Source organism: Halichoerus grypus, chromosome 2, assembly GCF_964656455.1.
Source record: "Halichoerus grypus chromosome 2, mHalGry1.hap1.1, whole genome shotgun sequence".
Classification (NCBI taxonomy): domain Eukaryota; kingdom Metazoa; phylum Chordata; class Mammalia; order Carnivora; family Phocidae; genus Halichoerus; species Halichoerus grypus.
The window spans coordinates 89,741,795-89,765,290 of record NC_135713.1 but is presented as its reverse complement, the minus strand read 5'-3'; the positions used below and the strand labels follow the sequence as shown (position 1 = coordinate 89,765,290).

The 23,496-nt window shown below is 41.7% G+C and overlaps 1 protein-coding gene across 3 annotated transcripts in view; it reads left to right on the top strand.

Annotated features, from left to right (window-relative positions):
- Positions 1 to 238: 238 nt before the first annotated feature.
- The window catches only part of VCAN (versican), a 116,887-nt gene continuing 93,629 nt past the window's right edge, over positions 239 to 23,496 (top strand). Inside the window, exons 1-5 of one of the 3 annotated variants that reach the window (XM_036091246.2) lie at positions 239 to 842; positions 11,915 to 11,990; positions 17,726 to 18,103; positions 21,506 to 21,680; positions 21,766 to 21,893. In XM_036091246.2, coding sequence (XP_035947139.2) covers positions 11,921 to 11,990; positions 17,726 to 18,103; positions 21,506 to 21,680; positions 21,766 to 21,893 — 751 coding nt within the window. In that variant the 5' untranslated portion in view covers positions 239 to 842; positions 11,915 to 11,920. The remainder of the gene's footprint in view (positions 843 to 11,914; positions 11,991 to 17,725; positions 18,104 to 21,505; positions 21,681 to 21,765; positions 21,894 to 23,496) is intronic. The other 2 variants (XM_078067090.1, XM_078067089.1) reach the window with 2 other exon arrangements.

Here is a 23,496-nt window from a genome sequence, read left to right as displayed (position 1 = left end):
GACACTTCCCTCAGATGGGACAGGCAGGTTCTGTGGCCGCGTAAACACGCTGTAACCAAGTTCTCTGCTGATTTTGCAGAGTTTCATTCGCTCCCAAGAAGAACTGAGGGTGCGCAATTGTCTAGTGCTGGCCTGCCCCACCAGAGCCTGGGGGCTCCTTTCCCCTAACCCAGAACTGGCAGCACAGGGGGCGGGGAAGTGGGGGTGGGGAGGGGTGGGAGGGCAGTGGTTTCCGTGCGCACAGCGCGATGTTACTTAGTGAGTCGCTGAATGGGGAGCGCTGCTGTCCCCAAGCCGATTGGTACTTCTTGTCAGGAAGAAACGCCGAGAGGTGGGAGTGCCTGGGGAGGGAGGCAGGCGGTCCCTACCGCAGGCGCGGGGAGCTGCCTTTCCGCCCCTCTGCCTGCTTTCCAAGCCTGGGCTCTTAGGAGTGGCTGAAGCTGCCGAGCGCTTCAGGAGCCTGTGAATGAACCCTCCTCCTCTTCCTCCTCCTCCTCCTCGCTGAGTCTCCTCCTCGGTGCTGACGGTACAGTGATATAATGATGATGGGTGTCACAACCCGCATTTGAACTTGCAGGCGAGCTGCCCCGAGCCTTTCTGGGGAAGAACTCCAGGCGGGCGGGAGCAACAGCCGCGAACATTAGGTGCTGTGGACAGGCGCTGGGACGGGGATCTGCGGCCAGCCCCGCATCCTCCTGCATCCTTCAGCACCGTCCCGCACCCTCCGCACCCTTCCCCAGGCCACCGAGCTTCCTATGTGACCCGCCCCGGCAACACCGAGCCCATTCGCGCAGCGCTGCGGTGATTTTTATCCCCCAAACTGCAATAAGCCGCCTTTCAAGGTAATCACGTTTCTTTTGTTCCCCCTTTAAAAAAAAAAAAAAAAAAAATAGAAAAAAAAAACCAACAAAAACGAGCGAGCTTAGAAAAACGAAGTACATTTTAATTGGTAGAAGGTTTTAATTAAGGCAAAGAGAACTAGCTGTAAGGCGAAGTTAAGAAAATATATGCACTTTAAAAATGCAGGTAACTTTCAGAAGGACGTTTGGAGAGAGGAATACCGAGGGACCGTGGTGCTGAAAAGATCCAGACAAAAGAAGCCCGGAATGGGGTGGGGGTAGAAGGACTAACGGAATTGGGGGAAGGGAGGGAAGAGAATTGTAGAGAATCCTTAGAAAAGTATTGGGGTCTTGAGCTGGAGAGCTGGAGGGACCGCTGGCACCTTGAGCTTTTTTTGTTAACCTGCTCGAGGCAAAAGTTTGAATGGGGACTCCCGAGACTTGTCCACTTGCAAGTCCCCGAAGCCGCCTTGGTGCGGGCCACCTGGCTTCCGGGCCCCTGGTGTGTGGTCAGTGCCCGGCGTTCCTGGAATGCTGCTCCAGGGCAGCTCCTGACAGGACGATCCCGCGCCGCAGCAACCCGGGACCTGGGCGGACATGACCCCCCCGCCCCCGCCGCCCGCAAGCAGTCTGGAAAGAGGTCCGGCCGGGGGATGTGTGGGGTGCCTGGGCTGCGTCTCTTTGGAGACTTGGGGGCTGTCAAGGCCCTCCCTGGTGCCCCTGGGTTCTTTTGTCCTGCGCGCGGAGCACAGGGGCTGGCCGGGAGGGAGCAGGGGATGGGGGTGGGGTTGTTGGAGTGCCGCGGCGGTCTGGGAAGCGCCTGGGCGGGAAAAGCTTGCCTTGAACCATCAGCGATGTGCAAGAATTTTCTCTCACCCAGAAGAGCGAAGTGGAGGCTTCCACTCTGGTCTTAACGAGCAAACCAGGGCTCAGAGCGCTCTCTAGACAAAGGTGGTGCGGGGACCCGAATCTGGGGCCTCTAGGACCAGCCTTCTCGCCCCGAGTAAAGCGGTCCTTCTTTTCCTTCCATCTCCCCACACCCTCCCAGCTCTTCGCCCTAGTTGAGCAACTTTACTGGCTAATCCAGCGGCCAGGGAGAGCGTGTGCCGGGAGCCCCGGGGGACGCCCTAGGCTGGAGCGTCCCACCACCCTACAGAGGTGTGGGCGCCGCGGGGCGACATCCCCAGTGCGTGCGGATATGGGGGCCACAGGGCTGTCCCGGCTTGCTGTCTGTGTCACTGGGCGTGGAGCGGTCTGTATGTTAGGCAGCGGAGAGCGGGTTAGAAATACAGTGTCATAGCTTAAACTATTTGCTCTCCGATCCAGCTGCGCCCCAGCAAGTCCTGCTTGTCCCCGGGAGATGCTGCGGGAGGGGGAAGAAATCTACGCAACGCCTGGAGAGCTGTCGCACCGTGCGCACACCCACAGACTGAAAGACAGTCTCGCTGTGTCCCGTTTCTCATCTTTGTGTCTCCCTCTTCTGTCTCCATCTTCTCTGCCTCCCTTCCCCTCTCCCAGCCTCTGTTCAGTCTCTCTCGCTCCTGCGTCCCCTCCCCCACGGCTGACAAATGAATGGCTAGTGTGAAATCCCTGCCTCCCGGGTCCGCGGAGGCAGGCTAGGAGGGAGGAGCGAGAGAGGCAGTGAGCTCCCTGGGATCTGCCCCCAGTAGGCGTGCTTAGGGCTTGCAGAACCCAGATGTCTAGGAATAGGGTGTTTTGTGGCGGGTGTGGGCGCCCCCTGATGGAGAAGTGCGGCACAGGTGGAGGAAACCGAGCCCCCCACCTCCCCCCTCAAAAAACCCCAAGCGAGCCAATTTTACAACCATATATTCAAGGATGAAGAACCTTTAGTTGTTAGTTTTCTATTTCAGACTCTGCGACGTAAATCTAGGGATTTGGAGGGCCCTGAAAGGAGACCTTGTCTTTGCGAAGTGCAGAAGCGCCAGCTCGCGAGTCCTCGGGGATGTGCGCAGCGCCCTGGGCCAAGTCTGAAGCTTGCCAGGGGCGAATCCAGGTTTTGGAGGGCTTGATGTTCAATCTTACGCATCAGTTTAGGAAATATAATACAGAATGCTTTACTTTTGGAAACTTTACTAAGGCCCTTGACCACCTGAACCCAATACTAGGGCCCCGCCCCAGGATATGGCAAAAGAAAGGCCCCTAATCCAAAGTTTAAACTTAATCAATTTCAAGACACACATCGAACATGGAAATTTGGGGGAAGGAGTGCGCCGGGAGGAAAAAGAAGAGAAGGCAAGGGAAGGGTAGGAAGGGGGAAGAAGAAGAGAGCGGAGATGGAGCTGACCGACGCAAACAGCCAGGAGAGGACAGGTAGGGTACGTTTCGAAGTTTGAGGCCGAATTTCGCGTCTTGTTTTAAGATATATTTTAAATAAGTGACAACAAACGCGACTAAAGCGGCGTCCCAGGATGGAAGGGTAGGGGAGAAACGAGCCCTTTAAAGCGGCTGGGACCTCGGGCCGAGCCCCACTCGCTCAGCAGGCGCGGGGTAGGAGGCGCGCTGGGCGCTCCTCGCTATGCCGCAGTTCTCCAGCCGCCGCCACGTGGGCTGGGGTTTTAGTTCCCGGCCAGAGACGGGTGTGACTTGGGCTCTGAGACAACCGCTCTGCCGAACCGGCAGTCCGCCCAGCCTGAACGCTGGCGCGGCGCCTCGGGTCCCCGCCCAGAGGCCAATGGGGGCGGGGCCTTGCGCTTTCGGCGGGGGCGGGGCGGGGCGGGGAAAGGCTGGGCGGGGCTCACGGGTGGAAGCTCCGCGGTCGCGGCCTCGGCGCTTAGGGTGCGGGCTGCTGCTGGAGGCTACCCGACTTCTGTCCAGAAGGTGCTAAACACTCTTATTAATAATGTGAAAACAATTTTTCTTGCTTCTTGGGAGCGGTAGGAGAAGTGTTTGCCTTGAAACAGGGAGGACTCCAAGCAAACTTTTTCGACAGAAAAATGACACGAGTTTATTCTGTACTCCATATATTGACTTTTAAAATACGTTCAAGTAGGTTTAAAGACTATTTTTAGTCAATTACAGGATAATCACGTCCAGACTGTCGTGCGTCTAGAATGGCGAATGATTGCCATTTGACAGGACTGATGTAATTCCAATGAGCTCAAACATTAAGGGGCTGCGGGTGTAACTCAGGTCCCTGTGCATCAGGACCCTTAGCACGGGTTTGGCCCACAGTGGGAGCTCAGCACACATTTATGAAATGACGGAGCTAGTAACTTGGGGGAACGTGGCGCAGTCTAGACACTGCCACTTAGAGCTGCATTTTAAACTCTCTTGCTTCCTCGCTTTACTTCAGAGAACAGGGTTTTAAGGATCTCTGAGATCTCAAATTCTGATTATCTAATTGGTACACTTTCCCTTTCTTTTTGACTCCTTCTAAAAGCTGTGACCTAAATTATTTTAAGTACTGCTTGTCAACTGTGCCAAAGCTATCATGAAAATATTCATGTGAAGTCCTGAAATAGGATGCTGTGAGTTTAATGTAAAAATGGGAAGGCATCAATGGGAGCAACAACTAGTTTTCTGAGATGAAATCTGTTCCCAGTTCCGAGAATATGTCACTTGGATATAAGACCATATCGGGCAGAAGGTCTCAGGGACTGACTTCTAGTGCGATCTCTCAGTAAAAAAAGGAAGATTTCACAATTGTATATGTCTGTCCAAACTAATACAGCGAAGGGTTCCAGTGGATTCCAAAGTGATTGAGCAATTACTTCCTCCAGCAGGAAGTCCACAGTCCTTAATCTTGTGGGTGGTAGGAAGAGGGATAAGAACAAGACCATCTAAGAGTTTATGTCAGAATTCAAGCTTTTAGTTTGTTTTTCCTAGTAGATAAATTAAAAGTTATTCCTAAATTGTTTCTGCTTTAAAAAAATGAAGTTTGAAAAGAATCCCCCGCTAGCTTTATATGTTTACAGGTGTAGGTTTCCTCTAATTTTTCTCTGTGCTTGCAAACTGGAGGGGAATGTCTCTGATATTCTAAGATACCTATGTCTGCATGCTTGTAAATTCTGTTTGCAAAGGACTTAAAAAGCTAACTTAAGGTTGAATATGATTAATGTTAAAAATATAGTCTTTGTTCTCTCTTTCCTCACATTATTATGCATAAGTACTTTGTGGTTGATGAGTGATCACTAATTGAGCTTTAGAGCCTTTGAGAGCATAAAGACCCACCAAGGCTGTCTTCCAATAGTCACACAACCAATCTTTTCTTTCCTACTGCAGTTTAAACAGTTTTGTTGACTTTATTCATTGACAGACATCACTAGACACGATATTTAAAATGGGATATTGCCCTATGACTGACCCAACTTCTCAAGATACACAGTTATCTTGAGAAGAATCAGTGACTATACCACAGTAGGTGATTATTTCACCACCCACCTAGAGAAACCAGTGAGGACTCACACTCATTGTTGGGGGTGAGTTGCTCTAGTCTGAGAAAACATGCTCATTGTTGCACAGGTCTATACTTTACCAGAAAACACAAGGCTGGTACTCCCTCTGATTGGGAATCAGAACAAGAGGAAGTAGATGGGCACCTGGGTGGCTCAGTCGGTTGAGTGTCTGCCTTCGGCTCAGGTCATGATCTCAGGGTCCTGGGATCAAGCCCCGCATCAGGCTCTCCACTCAGTGGGGAGTCTGCTTCTCCCCCTGCCCCTGCTTGTTCTCTCTCTCTCAAATAAATATATAAAATCTTTAAAAAAGAAAAAAAAAAGAACAAGAGGAAGTAGAGATAAATGTCTTTTTTTTTAATTTTATTTGTCAGAGAGAGAGAGAGAGCACACACTGTGGGGAGCAGCAGCCTGAGGGAGAGGGAGAAGCAGACTCCCTGCTAAGCAAGGAGCACAATTCGGGACTCGATCCCAGGACCCTGGGATCATGACCTGAGCCTAAGGCAGACACTGAACCAACTGAGCCACCCAGGCATCCCTAGAGATAAATGTCTTGGTCAAGCTCTGCTTCAATTAGTGAGTTTTTGCCTGTTTCCTCTGGTAGCCTAGATTTAGAAAATTACACCCACTCCCCCCACACCCCCCATACATAAATGTACATTTATGTGTTTATATTGTATTTATATGTATTCTCCAGTGTTTGCGTTGTTTTTTTGTTTGTTTGTTTTGTTTTTACTCTGCTAGGTTCTTATCATTGAATGTGCCAGGGTGGTTGTATTTCAGTGGTCAGGGCAAAGTGACTTTGTTGAATGTGTTTGTCTGTTATGTTTCCTGAAACTCCTCTGGATAGATCTATCAACTATAAAAGGGTGTGAATGCACATCTATGTTTAAATTTACCTCATTTCTGTATCTATATATATCCTACCTCGTTCTTTTAAGAATTTTAAGAGGTGCTTATGTCTATAAAAATGAGACTACATAGCTTATAATAAACACATATATAATATGTGACAATAATTTTTTATTATTAAATTACTGAGTTGCTATTACCTATGGTGTGGTGGAATGAACACTAGACTTGGAATCAAAAAGCTTGATGTCAGAATCTATTAAATGCATATACAGTTATACACATCAAAACGGTGAATACCTGTGGGAAAGCTTTGGCAAATGGAAAACTATACAAATAAGTGGTGTTAATATTATATCCATGGGACTCATATTGATCTAATTCTATAATCTCAATAAAAACACTATTACCTAAATCACATATTTCCTACTAAATCTATAAAGTGAGTTAGATAGGAGCATTTTGCTTTAAGAATTGTCTAGTTTCACTTAACAGGAGACAGAGTCCAGAAATATACTAGAATAGACTTGGAAATTCAGTGGAAAAGAAGGATTATTCAACAAATGATTTGGGGACAACTGATTGGTCCACTCAGAATAAGAGTCAATCTCTACTTCATTTCTTTTCCTTAAATAAAGTTAAGATGACCAAATATGAGATGTAGAGAATGATATTAAAAAAATAACTAGAGGGGGCGCCTCTAGTTGGGAGGCTTAGTTGGTTAAGCTTCCTACTCTTAGTTTCAGCTCAGGTCATGGTCTGAGGGTCATGAGATCCAGCTCCATGTGGGGCTCTATCCTGGGTGTGGAGCCTGCTTAAGAGCCTCTCTCTCCCTCTGCCTCTGCCCCCCCCCCCCCGGCTTGTACATGTTCTCTCTCTCTCTCTCTCTCTCAAAACTAAAATAAAATAAAAAAATAACTAGAAGAACCTATAGGATTTTTAAAATAATAAAATAGGAGTAGAGAAACCTGTTCTAAGCAAAAGATAAAATCCAGAAGCCATACTAGAAAAGACTGATAAGTATGAGTAAATAACAATTAAATTATTTACACAAAAACAAGTAACACATTGGAACATATGAGAGACAAAGAGCTAATAACTCTTTTGGTATACCAAGAACTTTTACAAATAAGTAAAAGACCAAAACCCATCCAAAAAATATCAAATGTGAAATACAGGCAGTTGGCAGAAGAAAAAATATTTTTTTAATCATATGAGAAATTGCTCAGTCTCATTCATAATTAAAGAAATAGTAATTGAAAAGCAATGATATACTGCACTATTTTTTCATCCATCACAGTAGTAAAGATAACAAAGTTCGATGAAGGTTGTGTCAGCCATGTTGTGGGGAAAGTGGATCTCTCATATACTACTGTGGCAATATAAATAGGTTCATCTTCTTTACAAAATAATTTGGTAAGAGCTACCAAAAAATTTAAAAAATGCATATACTCTTTGACCCAGCGATTCTCTTCTGGACATTGTCATATAGATATTGGCACAAATGTCACCCAAGACAAATGGACAAGGATGCCCTTTGCAGCATTGTTTCTAATAGCAAAAATATGAAGCCAGCTTAAAGGCTTATCATAGGAACTGGTGAAATACAAGATGCTGCATTCATCTAATGGAAAACTATATGGTTGTTAAAAACAACCCAGAAAAACTGTATTTGCTAATTTGGAACATTCTCCAAGATACACTGTATTTTAAATGAAGAAAGGAATGTACCAAACAGTGTTTATAATATGCATCTTATTATGTAAAAAAAAAAAAAAATGAGCATATTTTACTGAGTGTCCTGAGCAATGAACAAAACATCAAAGACTGCTCTCCCAGAGCTTATATTATGGTGGGTAGAGAAAGGCAATTCCCAAATATATAAATAAAATGATATGTGCTATGTGCTGTGATGAAAATAGAGCATGGCAAAAGGAATAGAGAATGCAGTGTTTTAGACAGAATAATGAGGAAGGAGTTAGCCAGGCAGAGAAAAGGGCAGTACCAAGGGGCAATGACATGAGAAAGCTTAGCTATGTCCCGGTTCAGGAATCCAGTCACAGGTTAGTGATAAATTCACATGGCGCAATTACTCCTGTGAAATAAATTTATAAGATGTCCTGCTTAAACCATGATATTTCTCTCTGCGTTGCAGTGATTCTTCCTGTGAGAATGCACCCAGGAGCAATATGGTAGGCAGTACTCATAATATTCACCTTGTGGTTGAGGTGTCCTAAACCATTGGTTGTCTAAGGTAACTAATTTGAAGATTAGAAGACAAGATCTCTATGTCTGTGTCCTTAAGTCACCCTTTGCTCAGAGGATCTTCCCCAAGATTAAGGGAGGATTAAGGGAGAATATTAAATATCTGTTTACTAGAACCTTGGCTCTCTTTCTTCAAGGCAGCCCATCCTTGGCATGACCCTTACCCTTTTTGCAGACATTTGTCATGTATAGGAGTCTTGTTAACCTTGTCTCTTCTGTCTCCCAGGCAATTAAACAGCTTCAGTCAGCTGTGCCTTGATTGTTTGATGACTTTCTCCTCTTCTCACTGATTTCACTGGAGTGAAGGCTAAATATAGGCACTGGCTTTCATATCTCCTAGGTCTTTCTATGCAGACAGACATGTTATCACCAGCAGATTATGCTTACAAGACATGGAAGAGGGAAGAATAGAAGTGGGGGGTTAGAGTGGTACTAAAAAAAAGAAAGAGGTTTTAGAAAGTTCCTTATCTAGTAAGATCAAATGCAGAAGGTAAATAGTGTGCCTTAACAACATGAACATGGACATAGCCTTAAGAAAATTAGAGAAATGGAGTGAATGCCCGTAGACGCCAAGGAAGAGACCACAGAAATGTAGTTCTAAGTCAGTTAAGATCAGTAAAAGCACTCTGAGATATTTACTAAAGAAATAAATGACCATTCTTTAAATCAGGTGCCTAAAGGGAACAGGAATGGAGTAGAAATGGATGAGAAGCCGAGTGGGGCGAGTGATGACCTTGAGTACACGGAGCCAGGGTGAGAGCCTGCTCCTTGCCTAGTGCTGATGGCTGGCCAGCAAGAATATGGACCTAGACTTGTTTGATCTGATTTGTCAAAAGAGATCTGAGACTTACTGTGAAAACCCTAGTTTTTGAATGTTGGGAATTTGTTAAAATATATTTATGTAGATATATTTAAGACATGACTGATCTCTCCCTTGTATTTTTAATGCACTGGCTTCCTTCGCTAGCCTTGTCTTGGGGCAATCTTAAGGCAAGTGATGAATATACTTGTTATATAGATAAAAAACCATTTTCCTCCCTCTCTTAAAAAAAAAAAAGATACTTTTATAAGGTTGAAGCATGGCACAAAAAGTTACACTTTGAGTATTGGTCTTAGAGAGGAAATTAGGATGCAGAAGACCCATTCCTGGGTCATGGTCACACTTTCTCTGATTTTGTTATGAGAGCTAACACCAATGTCCAAATATTGACAAACATCAAATATTATCATGACATGATGAATAGTCAACTGGACTGGTTTAAATATATTTCACGTTTAATTAGCCTACTTTCCCATAGTCATAAGAGATGGTTGGCCCTTGGCTTCAGAGTGTGTTTCAGAATAGGAAGTGGAGGCAGTGGCCCTGCATTTGGTCTATAAACCTTCCTCAAGGTCTACTCTGAAGCTGGCCCTGTGGAAATATTATGGGAATATTACGGGAATTAGTAAATTGAATGTGATACTAGCTGTGTTCTACAGAGAAGATAAAACATGTTTACAAGAAATGACTCGAAGCACATAGAAAAAAGTTTTAGAGCAATTTATTATAAGCATAAACTTATCCACTGCTTCTATAGTGGCAACCAAGGTTATAATTTTCAAATCCAACCGCTTCAAATACTTTTCTTTTTACTATTAGTGATATGAAAGCAGGAAGAGAACATCTGTAGAAAACCTGAATTAGTAATTTTAGTAAGAAATATTGAGTACTGAATACACTGTGTATCCCTGAGCTATATTTCATAGGCATTATTTTATCAATCCTCACATTCACTCCAATAGTTAAGTACTACTGTTCACAATTAAAAAGCTACTGAAAATGAGAGAGTTAGTAATTTACCCCCAAATTGCAGAGTATTAGTAAAGGATTCAGAACTTGAATTCAGGTGGACACCAGGCTTTTAACATTATGCTTATAAAATAAAAGTCTCCTGAAAAAATAAAAAAAATTGAGGACAATTTTTTCTCTAATGAAGATAGGAAATTATTGTTTATAAGTATATTTATAAAAAGGTTTCTTAGTTAGATTCAGTTAATACTCATGGAATGCATTTTCTTTAATAGCTTTTTTATGATACAACCTGAAATTTCACTTTCTACTCTTAAGATGAATGTCCCTCTCCCAGGAGCATCCCTTCTGCCCTGCTGAGATCCCCTCACATCTCATTAGTTAAGATTGCCTCATATACTCATTCCAAAACCAGTCATTGGTGAAAGGAATGGGAGCAGTGTGACTGACTTAGGATAATCAAGATCATTCCCTCGGGCTGGGTTTGACTCAGGCTCCTCTAAGGTGTATGGCTGTGTGAAGGAGGGTAGACAGGAGAATGGAATGGGAATTTTGTTAGAAAGGAGAAAGAAGAAAGGCTGCTGGGTAGCCAACCAAGAAGGACCGTTACAGAACAGTTCTAAATGTAGCTGAGAAAGGAACAACCATGGGGATCAAATAATCTGCAGTTCTTCTGAGATCGGCTCTTTGCGTTCCAGATGGTCCCCAACACTGGTACTTATCTGCCTCATAATTACAGCTTCATAGAAATTCAAGCTGGAAGGGACCATTCTGAGACCCAGACTGTTAAATGTCTTCCCCAGAGTTGCACAATAAATTAATGGCAAAGCCAGGGCAGGGTTTCTTGACTCTCAGAACAGAGTTTTTCTTTCTTTTTTTCTCCCTTCAGGCTTAGGAACTGTTGGAACTGCTTTAAAACTCACAGCAGGGTGCCTGGGTGGCTCAGTTGGTTAAGTGACTGCCTTCAGCTCAGGTCATGATCCTAGAGTCCCAGGATCAAGTCCCACGTCAGACTCCCTGCTCAGCAGGGGGTCTGCTTCTCCTTCTGATCCCCTTCCCTCTTGTGCTCTCTGTCTCTCATTCTCTCTCTCTCAAATAAATAAATAAAATCTTAAAAAAAAAAAAAACAACTCATGGCAAGCACTGGTCTTTTTGTAATTAACAGCTCCTTATAATACATTTGTTTTGTTTGTTCAGCCTCCTAGAAACTAAATTGAGTCTGTGCTTTAAAAAGCCTGCTGAAGTCCTTATTCCCTGTTTTGATAACATGTGCGGGAACCACCACCATGTTCCTTCCCACCTCACATTTGATATGAATCCCTCTCTTTCAACATCCCTGCCTATTGCTTCCCCATCTTCTTCTGCTCCATCTGTGACCAGCTTCCTGTTTCTAAATAGACATTGTGGTCACCCCTCCCTCTCTGTGCTGGTTCCTAGCCACTAGGTGCTCGGGCTGTGGTCTCAGTCGTTCTTTCTACAGCCTACCCAGTTGTGGTTGTCCCGCGCATCCATATTGTTGTATGTTCCCAAAGTGGGTTCTGGGATTATTTTGGTAACAACTGCATTGGGTGAGAGTCAAACTAATAATTAAAGTGTTGGGATGACTTTTCCTATTACAGGTTCTATCTTGTTTTTACAATCTAAGGGGAGCCGCTCCTTGTACTCTTATTACATACACTGCACAAATAGCATGTGATTTATGGCCCACCACAAACCTGAATGCTTATGGTTTCCTTTGTGTTTTTCTCCATTTCTAGAACAAGATGTTGATAAATATAAAGAGCATCTTATGGATGTGCTCTACCTTAATAGCAACCCATGCACTACATAAAGGTGAGTGTGGTAACAATTTCTTTGGTGCTTAGTGAAATAAAAATGTAAGTACTAGGGCATAGAATAGCAATATGGGGCCACTAGAATAAAGAATTAATTTTAATCTACTTAGTGATTTATAGTGCTGAACACTTTCAGCTAAAATATTATTTTTTATTTAATAAATGGTTTTAAATCAATCAATCAAAATGAAATAATGAACAGAATGCTAAAGAAGCGAATGGATTTTCAGTAAATTCCCAGATTACTTTCAGACTGCAAAAAGGCTCATATATGGCATTGGACATATTTTTAAAATCTGTCTTCTTCGATATACTCAAAGACTTTCCTATAAAGAAAAGAAAGCCTATCAAACCCTCAGGAGGCTAGGGTTTGAGAAGAGTCAAAAAGACAAAGAGCAGGCTGACAGCCAAGTTTTTACCCACATCTATATTTCTTTTCTCTTTTCTTCCCTCCCCTTCTCTCCTCTCCCCTCCTCTCCCCTCCTCTCCTCTCTTCACTTCTCCTCTCCCCTCCCCTCCCCTCCTCTCCCCTCCCCTCCTCTCCCCTCCTCTCCTCTCCTCTTCTCTCTCTCTCTCTCTCTCTCCCTCAAACTAACTGGGTAAGTGCACATGCACTGTTTTCCTCAGCTTTAAATTATATATTCATCTGATGAAGGTTCTATAGTTCCAAATTCCTGGACCGTAGTCCATGACGGAAGATACTGCCCTGAGTTCTTTCTTTGTTTTAAGCCAAAAGTCTAAACTCTATTTTAAGTGTCCCTCAAGGTTCTCCCCCTCTTTTCTCTATTATTCCTCTTCTGTTACTACCCATCTAAACCAACTCCATTTTCCATATTTCCTTTCTGTGTTCTCCCTTGTCCCTGGATGCTATTATCCTTCCCTGTCTGTGACCTTCCCCTTTACTTCCTGAAAGTAAGTAAACTTCCCCAAAGTCGCACAATAAATTAATGGCAAAGCCAGGGCAGGGTTTCTCCCCTCCCCTCTGCTCCTCTCCTCTCCCCTCCCCTCCCCTCCTCTCCTCTCCCCTCCCCTCCCCCCTCCTCTCCTCTCCTCTCCCCTCCTCTCCTCTCCTCTCCTCTCCTCTCCCCTCCCCTCCTTTCCTCTCCCCTCCCCTCCCCTCCTCTCCTCTCCCCTCCTCTCCTCTCCTCTCCTCTCCTCTCCTCTCCTCTCCCCTCCCCTCCTCTCCCCTCCCCTCCTCTCCCCTCCCCTCCCCTCCCCTCCTCTCCTCTCCCCTCCCCTCCCCTTCCTTCCCCTCCCCTCCTCTCCTCCCCCTCCTCTCCCCTCCTCTCCTCTCCTCTCCTTTCCTCTCCTCTTCTCTCTCTTTCTCTCCCTCAGAGTAACTGGGTAAGTGCACATGCACTGTTTTCCTCAGCTTTAAATTATATATTCACCTAATGAAGGTTCTATAATTCCAAATTCCTGGACCGTAGTCCATGAGGGAAGATACTGCCCTGAGTTTCAGTGATCTGCTCCTCTCCAGACTCAGCTTCCACTTTTTTCTCACACTTACTCTATGCTTCAGACTCTCTGAACTAATTTGCAGTTCCACACATAGACTTTCATATTCCCAGACAGCCCAGGCGCTGTCTTCTTCAGTGTTTTCAGGAAGTAAAGGGGAAGGTCACAGACAGGGAAGGATAATAGCATCCAGGGACAAGGGAGAACACAGAAAGGAAATATGGAAAATGGAGTTGGTTTAGATGGGTAGTAACAGAAGAGGAATAATAGAGAAAAGAGGGGGAGAACCTTGAGGGACACTTAAAACAGAGTTTAGACTTTCTGCTTAAAACAAAGAAAGAACTCACACAAACAATGGGGAAAAAACCCAAAACACTTATGATATAGCCCCTTGATGGTTTTTTAAAATAATAATAACTATAGCTAGCAATACTGAATGATTTCTACATGTCAGGCCTTCTTCTGAGTATTTTACATAGTAAATTTATTGAATCTTAACTTTCCAGTGAGACAGATGCTTCTATTCTCCGCATTTGGCAGATGAGGAAACTGTATTATCAAAAGCTTTGGAGGCATAGCTAATGTAGAAGATTATATAGCAGTTTAGTTATGGAGCCTGGAGTTGAGCCTGGGCAGTCAGGCTCCACAGTCCATGCTCTTAACCACTGTATTATACGTTAGGCCAAGAATCAAGTTCTTTGTACATATGTGATCATGATTAAGAGATGTAATTAGTTGGGGGCTGATTTCAGAAGAATTTAATTTTTTCATATGAGGGGCAAGAGTTGAAAACATAAGATCCACATAAAGCAGAGTTGCCAAGTTCATAGTGTGATACACTGCAGTAACTTGCTATGAGTCAACACAAGTATTTTCATCTTAAGCTTTTCTCTGCTTATTCCTAGGCACTCAAAAGATCAATAACTAATATTAATGAATACCTTGTCTCCTGGTTATTGGCTTTATTTTAATGCATGAAGAGGTCTGTGCTTTAACAATACTTATTATATTGATTATCTAGTGTTGACTTGGTTGTTTGGATATTCCTCTAATATCAGTAAATGAGTCATGCACAGTTATGAGTAAATGAATGAACAAGAGAGTGATATTTATCACCTGAGAGAGTAATAAATTCCCATATTCTCAATCTGACATTGACATTTATTTGGCCAAGGTGTGTGTGTGTGTGTGTGTGTGTGTGTGTGTGTGTGTGTGTGTGTGTTTGGTCAAATTGTGTAGATGGAATTTACGTCATTCTTCTCCACAGAATTTACTGACAAAGAATGAAAGGTAAATGATCCTTCATTATTCAGAGATTTCTCCCTCAATATACTCATTTGGACCACAAACCATCTGGTGGGAACAGTGAACTTTTTGTTAACATTCATTTTTATTACTTGCATTGTTCACAATTTCAGACAAGTTCTTGCAGGTAGCATTTTTTAAAAACATGCATGGTCTATAAACATAATCTTCTGAACTACTAAATTTCTTCCTTAAAATATTTAGATTCAGTGAACTTAGTTCTTGTGACCCAGTGCATTAAGACTCAAAATTTTATACACAAAAGACTTGACCACACAGCTTCTTGTTAATCCTGTTGTTAAGATTGGATTCTACGTGAATATATATTTATATCCAACTGAAGCTTTTAATTTTCTTGTATCTATAAACATCTAGAACAATAAATAACCCTTGGGAAATTTGCCTTTTGACATCATTTTGTTCCAATATATTTTTTCATAACAGCACAGTTATTGAGCAATGCTCTGAGTTTCAAAAACCACCCAAATGGATAGATTTGACTGACTCTCATATCTGCCTCTACACATCTAAAATTGTGAAAAGAATTATAATTTAGTAATAAATATTACAGAATTGAACATCATTTATCTTAAATTCATTTTTTAGGGAAATGATAAAGAATCTCATAATTTATATCATAATTGAGGTTGATGGTAAAGCTGTTTATTCTCCATTAAAAGAGCAATACTTTATTTGTGGTGAAGTTAATCATCTAAATAATTCTTCAGGAAGGAAGATGGGATTTCCTAGAACATATGATAAATGTAAATTAGGAGATTTTTAGATCATAGAATTCTCACCCCTTCCCTTCTCAGAACCCCTATTCTTGGCAAAAAAAAAAAAAAAATCTTTGTGTCGTCATCATCTCCCTAATGGGGCCCAAATTAAAGGATTATGAATCAGGTAGGGAGTCCCCTGTGGACTTTATAGATTTATTTAAAAGATCATGAAATTGCTAAGAGCTGCCAATGCAGATAGCAATTAAAGAAATAGGATGGGATAGAAATAGGATGGGATAGAAATAGGATGGGTCTAGACTCTGCAAAGGAACTAAAACTAATTTAGGGACAATGGAAAAACCCAATAAATACCAAAGCTGAAAGATCCCTTTATTAGTTGTGAGGAGACTTTCCTTCTCACCACCCAGGTCTGTAACCAGCCAGCTGGGAGCTTGAATGTCACTTCCTCTCAGTGGAGCATCTGTAGAAAGTGATTGGACTAGTTTCACTCTGAGGGTTCACTTTCAGTGAGATAATTTATTTTGTCAGCCAAGGATTTAATAGAATGGAATTGCCCCCTATATTCCAAGATGATAATGATCTTAGTAACATCTTAAAGACTAACTTAGTGCAGTTAATAGTATATGTTATTTTTATTTAATTTTGTTAAGTGCCTTAAATCCTGTTTTGGGACAAGTTATATATAGATTAGTAAGATGACAAAGAAATGCATGACAACAATGACCATTATAAATTAGAAATATGTGAGTGATTTCTATCAAATACTGTAAATATAATACTGTATTGATTATTTTAGATTTATTTGTATCATATAAAAGGTTTTATAGGCCAGTCATCTTGAAGTTAAATTTCAGTCTTTAATAGTAGAGAGTATTTTTTTCTTTTCTTTTTTTTTTTTTTAAAGATTTTATTTATTTATTTGACAGAGAGATACACAGTGAGAGAGGGAACACAAGCAGGGGGAGTGGGAGAGGGAGAAGCAGGCTTCCCGCCGAGCAGGGAGCCCGATGCGGGGCTCGATCCCAGGGCCCTGGGATCATGACCTGAGCCGAAGGCAGACGCTTAACGACTGAGCCCCCCATGCGCCCTGAGAGTATTTTTTTCTTAAAGTCCATAATATCTCCTTATCTTCCTGCAGTTTTCAAAATGACTTATCCGCAACTGAATCCTCAGTGCTCTGTTGACAGCTATATCATTTCTGATGCATGTTTATATTGAGGTGTATGTTACCAATACCTTGACTACTAACACACACTAGGTGTTAGACACACGGCATTTTGTTAATTAAGAAATATTATTTCACTCCATCTGGCGCTACTGTTACCTTGTTCATCATATTTTCATGAAGTAGGACTGCTTGTGTATTGACATAATTTCTATTGTTATTGCCAACACATTGTCTAGCCAATTTGTAGGAACTAGAAGATGGGGGGAGGAAAGAAAGGGGTATGAATTCCTGTAAGAGTAAAAGAACAGGTTTTTTTTTTGCATGTGATAGTGTTAAATTGCAGTCAAGGTATTCTTTCTTATTAAAAGTTTAAGGGCTTAAACAGAAAGACATTATGCAGATTAATACTCTAGGTGGGTTAGATAAACAGACCAAAATTTCCCCCCAGGATACAATTGAGAGGTAATGTTTCACTGCAAAATGATTGCAGCTGGATTTGTCGTTATGATGAAAGCCTTTGATTCGAACACTGAACCAAATGAGGGTCCTTCAAGTGTTAAACTTCCTCTTGCTCCAGTCTACTAAAGTACGTTTTTAAAATTTTTGCTTCCTCTTTGCATTTTATTTTCATTTCCTCTAAGGTAATGTGGCAGTTATCTTAAATGTTTTTCCTCTTCTGACCTGTAGATATAAATTTGCCTTTCAACTGCTCTTCCTAACATCGGTCCAGTCTTTGAAACCTGCATTACTGATTCTAGTCTCTGCCTTCCTATACATGCCTTATTCTATCACCTATTTTGTTCGTGTTGAACCCTAAGTTACAAATACTTCAAAATAAATGCCATATTTTTAGTACATAAAAATGAGCATTATGAATCCCTGTCTTTGTTGCAAAACATTATTAAAATTGTATACTATTCTTTATATATAAAATCATTCTAATTATCTCACATATTGAAGATGTAACCAAACCAAGGCAAGGGTTTCTTATCCATTCACTTATTTAATAGACTCAGTTGAGTTTTCTAGGACTGTTAATTTGGTATTTTCTCTTTCTTCTAGTCAAAGTGGAAGAAAGCCCACCTGTTAAGGGCTCCCTCTCTGGAAAAGTCAACCTACCTTGTCATTTTTCAACCCTGCCTACCTTACCACCCAGTTACAACACCTCCAGCGAATTTCTCAGAATCAAATGGTCTAAGATTGAATTGGACAAGAATGGAAAAGATCTGAAGGAGACTACGGTTCTTGTAGCCCAAAATGGGAATATCAAGATTGGTCAAGGCTATCAAGGAAGAGTGTCCGTGCCCACACATTCCGAGGTCGTGGGTGATGCCTCACTCACCATGGTCAAACTGCGCGCCAGTGATGCGGGTCTCTACCGCTGCGACGTCATGTACGGGATTGAAGACACACAAGACATGGTGTCATTGACAGTGGATGGTAAGGCTTTCTAAGTCTGGAAGACAGTAGTGTAACATGATACCTGGTTCAGAAGTGTTGTGAAACAGTACCCAAAGTAACTATAGTTCAGGGTTTGGGCAAGTGCAAGAAATACCAGTCATTTCAACAGTTCATGCCTTTCACCAAAAATGAGCTGTTATTTCTTCAAGGGTCAAGGAAGGTGACTTTTTGCACAGCAACTTCCCTGACTCAATACAGTCAAGAGCAAGTGCAGTATCGCAGAAATGATGAATACCTCAAGACATGATAAATAGCTCAAGAATTATTACTTCATTATTGAGACCTATCAATGATACTTTTTAAGACCATAAAGACTGATCTACAGTTTAATTTTTACAGTATGTGTGTATGCACATATACACACACACACATACTCACATGCTACCTTTTCTCCTTTTTTCTCGCTGTCCTAGCATGATTATTAAAACCTTTGAGTTTGTTCTTAAGAAATAAAAATTCCATCTTACATTGAAGAAATGAAGCACTTAATAAGTATCATGGTACCTTTCACAGTGCCTTAGAAAGACCAGACTTAATAAACATTTGAATTGGATCAAAATAAAACTCAGTGAATTTTTTTTTAAAGGTAATAACGCTAGCTGTTATACATTAAGTCTTCCAATGAGGCATTTTCATTTTAGCCCCTTTTCTGTGGTGGTTTATATGTCATTTGAATTTAAGTTAGGAGACAAAGCAAAGAAAAATCGCTTTAATTGGGTACACACATAATACCATAGCTCTTGGAAACAGAATATTTTGGCAAGTTATTAAGCAAAATTCTAATACCCAAACATGATGGAACAGATTTTTCTTCCATCCCTCCATTTCCCTGTAAAATATTTACCTTTCAGAAATATATACAAAGGGTTTTATTAAAACTTTCTTGTGTAGCCAAAAGGAAATACTTTGAATTTCAGATGCAACGAATTAATTTTCTGTACATCCTTTTATGTTCAGATTCTGTTTCTCTCTCCTACCAATCTATTTTTATATTGTCCAGGCATCCACTAAATATCCTGGGCTCTTCATTCTTTTAACCTTTTTATTATTTATTTTAGTTAGCCTAGGACTGTTTTGCTCTAGTGATATTTTTCTATTTCTCTTTGTGTGTGTGTTTGTATGTTTGTGTGTATTATATTTATATCTTGTATGAACATACAGATTATTAATAAATTATAAATATATATAGTAGTGGTAGATACGCACTATGTATAATTTATATATATGTTTTTAAAATTCCAAAAGGAGTTTAACAATTTCTTACTATTTTCATCATTAAAGAATTAGCAATGGATTTGCCCCTTGCCCCTCTTAAACAATGAAAATCCTCCACTTAATCTCCTTAGCCCCATGAGGTCTTCAAATTATCCCAACAATTGCAGATACTTACACCGACTGATATGCCCTGCCCTGCTCTTAGAGGCCCCTTTGTGCCCCCTTACTGCCAGTCTTCAGTGCACATGGAAGATTTTTAATTACCAAGAGGACTATTTGAAGCTTTGATCAACATAAGACTAATTTAAAACCGTTTGAATTCTTGCTTAAGCCTTAGAGATCATTATAAACTATCTCATACTTACCAGATAGCACAATATATACTTCCTGGCAATTTTATTGTAGTTCTGTAGAGGTACAGATTTTCTGAAAGGCATGTGATGAATTTTTCGTTGCAATATCAGAAATGGGAAAATGAATGTTAATTGTCAGTACATCTACTCGGTGACTGTGCAGGTCTTTTTGAGTTGACACTTATCAGAGGTGCTTATCTATGACATGGCTAGTTTGTCACCCTGTAGTTATTTTATTGGCACATACCTGTCTCGGGAGAAGGAGACAATCTAAGGATGGGCATGTGGAAGACAGTCTCTTAAGTCAGGCTGTGGGATATAGACTGTTGTCAACCCCAGGGAATTACTAGGAATAAAAAGACAGTGGAAGGTATCTTGGAAACCTAAGTTCATTCTGCATAACAAAAAAAAAGTGGTCTTAGGCAATATGACCTTTTCTTTAAAAAAAAAAAAAAAGATTTATTTATTTATTTATTTATTTGAGAGAGAGTGAGAGTGTGAGTGGGGTGAGGGACCGAGGGAGAAGGAGAGCATCCCAGGCAGACTTGCACTGAGCGTGGAACCTGGCACCAGACTCAATCTCACAACCCTAAGATCATGACCTGAGCTGAAATCAAGAGTCAGACACTCAACTGACTGAGCAAACCAGGCGCCCCGGCAGTGCAACTCTTAATAAATTCTCATCCATAAGACCCAGTTGCCCCAATTTCTATTTTCCAGTGACTTCCCAGGTACTTACCATGACTCACTTTGCAGTCTTGTAGAAATGAGTCACCATATTTACTCCAGTTAAAAATAAAGATGCTCCTGTTGAAGTGGGGGAGAGGACCAAAGCTCCACCCCCCGACCCCCCAGCTGCTCTTCCCTCAGCCCTTTGACAATTCCTTGAGCCCTGGAGCACCATTCAAGAACCACTAGATTATGCAACTCTTAACATACAGCAGAGTGGAATTTGAAGCAAGTACTGAGATGCCTAGCTTCAACTCAGGGGAGTCTTAGGAACTTTACTTCAGGCCTTCTTTGGGATAAAAATCATACATTTTATCTGTCTTAGTGGAAACCCTCAGTTATGCTAGTCACATGGTGAATATGATAAACATTGGGTAGTGTTTAGTAGCCTATCCAACATTTTTAAAGCCTTTACATAATTTGACTTTTATATCACATAACGTAAGCAATATCCGTTATACTTTATGGTGGGGGAGATTAACAATATATGGTTAAGGAACAAATTAGGGACTGGAACAAGCTTTCACTCATAAACAGTCCATTGTCTTTGCCATCTTAGTACATTATTTCTGGAAGTAAATATCTCAAATGTTTTATGTTTGGAGGAAGTGGTGTTAGTGAATGTTCCACGGGCTTCTGTTGAGTCGGCCCCGGGTAAAATCATGAAGTAGGGCAAGTTGATCCTGTGACCCCCTTAACTCTTTGTATCCCCTGCAGCACCAACTCCCTTTAGTTGTCCAGTCTCCCCATGATAATGTGAAGACTACCTGTAATTAGAACAACTCTCCACCACTTGGGATTTAGTGGCTTAAATCTTTTTCTTAGATTGTCTTCATGAGAATAGAACATTCCTGGCCAGGAAACTTCCTAATGGAGCAGGATAGGACACCTGGGTGAATGGCATTTCTAGGGCTCCTCACATCACCATAATTTTGTGTGGTGCTACACCAAGTGAAAATAAAGGATCACCATAGTGTTATTACCATGTGAGCAATGAATTTGATGTATTGCTCCAGTAAAAAACTTTGCAAAGTATGGTGGGATATTTTAACCTGCCTGTAATTGCTTGCTGCTCTCTTGGCAGGGGTTGTGTTTCACTACAGAGCGGCGACCAGCAGGTATACTCTGAATTTTGAGGCGGCACAGAAGACTTGTTTGGATGTTGGAGCAGTCATAGCAACCCCAGAGCAGCTCTATGCCGCCTATGAAGATGGATTTGAGCAGTGTGACGCAGGCTGGCTGGCGGATCAGACCGTCCGGTGAGAGGTCTGGGGGCCTCAGGCTGTAATTCATTCATCTGAGAGGAAGAATCAAGTGCTACTGACTAGTCTTTTATTTCCCCAGGTATCCCATCCGGGCTCCCCGAGTAGGCTGTTACGGAGATATGATGGGGAAGGAAGGAGTCAGGACCTACGGATTCCGTTCGCCTCATGAAACTTACGACGTGTACTGCTACGTGGACCACCTGGATGGTACGATGTTTAAATTTCTAATGCTTCCTTCGAACTCAGGAAATTGAAGACAGACTGGGAGCACGTAGGACTAGAGCAAGTTTTCATACGTGTTTGGATTCCAAGCAGCAGCATTTAGTTTAAATGACCGTATGATTGTGGTGAAATAAGCTTAAATTAAAGTGGAAAGAGAAGGAGGAGTGTACAAATGGTTATGCAGGTTAGAAATGTCTTCAGTTAATGGCAGGTTTTCTTTCAGGCATGCTGCTGTTGGACTGTTTCCAATACACTTTTAGAGCCTTAAGAATAGAAAGCTGGACGGGTGGTACCTATTCTTGTGAGAACTTCAGGTAAAGTCCTGTGATGACAAACCACTGTGAATCCAAGTGCTGATAAACACCCCGAAGCTCAACTAAATAGCTGAAACTAGCCCAGGAGGGACTGTCAGGTTTTACTTCTTTTCCTGTTAACTTTGCTGCACTAATATTCAGGGCAATTGTTCATTCATTAAAGAAACCACCGACCGTATGCTGGGTGCTCTGCTAGTTGTTAGGGATATGAAGCCAGGGAGGATAAAGGCCTTGCTTTTAAGATGCTTACAGCCTGATTGATTTTGGCACAATCATCTCTCACTTGGCATGAGTTAGAGGTTCTTAAAGACAAGTATGATTTCAATAGTGGCATCCAAGGGGCACAGTACAGTTTTATTGTAAGACACATGGAACAGAAGTTTCTGTGACTTTTGAAATGGAGTCTCCTTTGTATTAACAGGCAGCTTAAAGTCTAAATATATAAGGGGGAGTTCTGAATTGAGTTACTCTTTTAATTTTGGCTGGGTGCATATAGAAAGATAATCTCAATTTTCTTATGTGTAAAATAAAGAGGTTGGACTAGATAATTTCCATGGTCCCTTCCAACATTAAAATTCTATGATTCTGTGAATTGAATAAACCACCTCAGAGACTGAAAGCTACAAACTAAGCAGCTTATATTTTCCTAATGCCCTGACCAAATTTGAATAAGAAGCCTGGCTTACCAGAAGGCTGCTTAAGTGGGGTTCGCTAGCATCTTAACATTCTTATTATAACTGTCCTTTAAAGCTGGTAAATGTATTTTCTAAAGTAGAACTTCAGATACTAACCATTTCCATTTTTGCATAGGGACGAAGGGAAAACATACAAAATCCAACCTATGATATATATGTGATATATATATTGAATTTTGAATATAAAATATATGTATATATACACAGAATTTGAATGTTTTTGTTTGGGCACATAAAAGTTGAAAGAGAAAGGCAGAAGAATCAGTATAACTACTAATTCAAGCACTGACTGAAATTTCTGTGAGCAGAGTAACAAGGTTTTTCATTGTTTTATAGAAGGAATTTAACAGTTCTGAAGGATATTCAGTATGTTTACAGTGACATTGTTCTGGAAATTTTTTCTTCCATGTTTTTTGTCCCTTGGAATAATTTGCAAATCTCTGGACACTGGTTTTTTCTCTCTTGACCTGAAATTGGACTGGTGTGGTGGGGGAGGTTAGAGAGGCCTTTGCGACTGGCGATGAATGAGGAAGATCACAAGATCACTCTTGTAAAGGTCTCTCTCCTTCCTTTACTGAA